The 3,712-nt window shown below is 36.7% G+C and overlaps 1 protein-coding gene across 2 annotated transcripts; it reads left to right on the forward strand.

Moving 5' to 3' along the window:
- Positions 1 to 901: 901 nt before the first annotated feature.
- Positions 902 to 2,344, forward strand: LOC113763037 (protein JINGUBANG). 2 transcript variants are annotated; one of them, XM_027306722.1, is made up of 2 exons: positions 902 to 1,114; positions 1,201 to 2,344. In XM_027306722.1, the coding sequence occupies exons 1-2, from the start codon at positions 1,051 to 1,053 to the stop codon at positions 2,235 to 2,237; spliced, it is 1,101 nt and encodes a 366-aa protein (XP_027162523.1). In that variant the 5' UTR covers positions 902 to 1,050; the 3' UTR covers positions 2,238 to 2,344. The 2 variants fall into 2 exon arrangements, with proteins under 2 accessions (XP_027162523.1, XP_027162522.1); XM_027306721.1 differs by having other exon boundaries at positions 902 to 2,344.
- The last annotated feature ends 1,368 nt before the right edge of the window (positions 2,345 to 3,712 follow it).

Consider the following 3,712-nt stretch of genomic DNA (forward strand, 5'->3'; position numbering starts at 1 on the left):
TTTGTGAGAAATTGATTTTATTAGAAATTACAGTGATAAATTAATAAATTAAAATTAAGTTTCGGGTCATTTCGGGTCGACCCGCCAACCCGTCAACCTGAAATTTTCGGGTTCGGGTCAGCATACCTGACCCGTCACGGGTTGGCGGGTCGGGTTCGGGTCAACAGATTTTCTGGCGGGTTGACCCGAACCCGACCCGCCAACCTGATTTGGACCCGAATTGCCACCCCTAAATTTTCTAGACAAAATTTGTCTCCCAAAATTAAATGATAAGCTATTCACTTATCAATCAATGTGATATGCACTCAAATGTATTAAATTTAGTACTTAACAATTCAATAATTTAATGGATTCAAACTTTAGATTTCAGACTTCAGTTTTTCAAACGTATCCTAAAATGGGAGTGTGAATAACAATTTCCTTCTTTCTGGTTAATTAATGATTAAAAAAATCCTTAAAAATTTCTCTAGGTCTCTTGGTCTGCCATTATATCATTCATGTTTAGTCAATGTTAATAACATTAGCACACAATTAATAACAATCTTGAGAAGTTTTTTCAGCACTAAATTCTTTAATACCCCACTATGGTATCCTAAAATTGACCAGATTAACACTCAAATATATTTGTAAAACAATATTTTAACACACAAAAATATGTCTGAGAAAAGTAGTATATTATAAAATATTAATCAATTAAAATAATATTGCATAACGGATAAATTACCAAATCTTGACTCTTGTTAAAAACTTCAAGTTGAATTTGGAAATACCTAAATGTGATAGGTTCGGGTTTGTTATACCACCAAAACTTTTCAATTTTTTAAAGCAAAACCTTGCTCCAACGTCTCTCTTTATATGCATTGCTTTCTCTCTCTCTCTCTCTCTCTCTGTTCACCCAATTCTTCTGATACAGCCTTCTTTGTCTGCCTGTCTTTTCGTCTCTTTTTTCAAGATTTTAGACACAACCCTTTATTCGATTTAGCATGAAAGCGCTGTTTAATTCCATGGATCCTTCTATATTGCAGACAAAACCATCAACCCCATTGTTATATGCTGCCACAAGCAGCAGTTGCACCAGTAGTGAAACTGATGAAAGCCCCGCGACATCAGACAGGTTTGAGTTTCAAAATCTTAAGTTCAAGATTCCTAGCAATCCCACCGCTGGTTTTTATTCGTATAAATCATTGGCTGTTCTTTCAGGCCACATTGGATCAGTCTCTTGCTTAGCCTTGTGTGGAGAATTCATCCTCAGTGGTTCACAAGGCAAGGATATTATAGTCTGGCAACAGCCTGATTTAAGGCAATTTACGAAGTTTGGACAAGGCGATGGGTCAGTTAAGGCCCTTGCTAGTATTGGGAACAAGGTCTTTACTGCGCATCAAGATAGTAGAATTAGAGTTTGGAAAGTTTCAAGAAGCTCTGAGAATATATTTAGGCTTGTTGATACTCTTCCTACTACTAAGGACTACTTGGGGAAGTTCATGAAGCAGAGTAATTATGTTCAAATTAGGCGGCATCACAAGCGATTATGGATTGAGCATGCCGATAGTATTTCTTGCTTGGCAGTGCATAATGGGCTAATATATTCTGGTTCATGGGATAAGACTCTTAAAGTTTGGAGGATATCAGATTTCAAGTGTTTGGAATCAATTAAAGCTCATGACGATGCGATAAACGGATTGGTTTCGAGCAAGAGAATCATATATTCAGCATCTGCAGATGGGAAAATCAAGGCTTGGGAAAAGGAAGGAAAGAGCACACATTCACTTAAAGGGATTTTGGAGGGCCATAAAGATGTTTCAGTGAATTCTGTGGCTGTATCTGAAGATGGAAGCTTGGTTTATGGAGGTGGCTCGGATGGATATGTATTAGGGTGGTTGGGAAACAAACTTTTTGATAGTTGGAGGGTCATTTGTGAGGTGAAAGCACATGAGATGGCTGTTTTGTGTATGTGTTTAATGGGAGAATTTCTGTGTTGTGGATCAGCAGATAGAAGTATTAGCATTTGGAAAAGAGAGATTAATGGAGGATTATTCAGATTTGGGGTCATTAAAGGCCATGAAGGTCCAGTCAAGTGTTTGCAGGCATCACCAAGATGTGTGGGAGGTGGATTCATGCTCTATAGCGGAAGCCTTGACAAAAGTCTCAGAGTTTGGTGGATTCCCAAGTCCTCTGGTGGAACAGAGGACACATCTCCTATTCAAAGAGCAGGAAACATCTCTCCATTCTCGTTTTAAAAAGTATCTGAGGTCTCAGTATTGAAGAGGCACTGAACTCTTTTTGTTTCAGTGTTCAGTTTTGTTTTCTGTTTCGTCAATATTTATATCATGTATAGTTAAAGTTTTTTTCGGGTGTGCATAGAAGAGAGGAAAAATAGAAGCCTCTATACTTCTGAAGTTTGTTTTCGACATTTTGGAATTCTGGTTTTGCGGATTACTTTGTTTAGTGCTCAATGGTTTTCTGTACTAAAACATAGGACACAGGAGATATGTGAGGGTAGATTGTGGTTTTCTTGAGATTCTTGTCATACAGGTTAAAAGTGTAATCTGGTTGTAACTAGTAGGTCTCCAAGTGATTTGAAATTTCTTGATTTAGTAGTATTTTCTGGAAATTCTGCAAACTAAACTCATCTAAAAAATCATCTGTACTTGCTTTTTCTTTCTATAGTGGATCTACTTTACATACACTCGTTTAAAAAAAAAAAAAACTCAATTGATAAGTCAAGACTGGTAGGATTTTATGAGCTTCTGCATAAAGCTGTGGAACAATCTTGACGAAGTACTGTACGGATTTCTTGAAAATCACAGCTAATATGCTGTACATTATTGTGACAATTCCACTATGTTGCAAATGACATCTCTATGCCTTTTTGGGGCAAAAGTTAAAGATAAACTTGTCCAGTTCTTGGACGAACTCAAGAAAAGAAGGAAATGAGCTAGTGCAAAGCAAGTGGCGCCCCACCATCGTTAGGCATTTCGAGTTAGATATTCTTAATTCTTGATTATTGATCTAAAACAGAGTTTATCTCCTTTATTTCTAGTTATTGTTCTTAACAAGGGTCCATCTTTAGACTTATAATATAAAAGCCAAATTAGCTGAAGTATAGAAGATAGCAGTTATGGACAAAAGATATGAAGAAAATGGGGTTACTGATCAATACAAATGCTTGAGCCCTAGTGGTTCAAGATATTGTATATCTATGATAAAGTTTTCTTTTTAACTTAGCCAATGGAGTATGCCTGTGGCTTCAATCTAGATTTGCACTTCTTAAAAAGCCAACTTGGTTTCCACGTCTGAATTAAAGATTTTTCACAAAATATCTGCATACCATTTTGCAAAGAAAATGAGTAGTAGAAGCAGATGAAGCAATTTGTGCTTTCAGTTTCTTGGCTATTTCGACTTTCACTGTTTGACAACCAATCTAGCAGTTGCCTGAAGTTTTTGCTTGTCAAAATTGGATGCTTCTCATTAAGTAAGTTATTCTTCAAATTCGGGTTATAGAAGAACTTCTTGCAGTGGAAAGCTCAGAAGGTAACATGTTAGTCAGGCATGAGGCTGCTATCTCTTCCTGCAATTTAGCCTAACATTAAAGCTATTCCAGTTTTACTTGGATAATGTTCCAGAAGCTGCTTGCTTAAGAAGAACATCAAACCGCTAATCAAACCAAAATTTCCATGATATTGCTTCCTGTTGGAGCATTAGAAAACCAGCT

This window comes from Coffea eugenioides, chromosome 2, assembly GCF_003713205.1.
Source record: "Coffea eugenioides isolate CCC68of chromosome 2, Ceug_1.0, whole genome shotgun sequence".
Classification (NCBI taxonomy): Eukaryota; Viridiplantae; Streptophyta; class Magnoliopsida; order Gentianales; family Rubiaceae; genus Coffea; species Coffea eugenioides.

Excerpts from the sequence above, each read along its gene's own strand:
- LOC113763037 (XM_027306721.1), top strand. The coding sequence starts at position 984 with ATGAAAGCGCTGTTTAATTCCATGGATCCTTCTATATTGCAGACAAAA.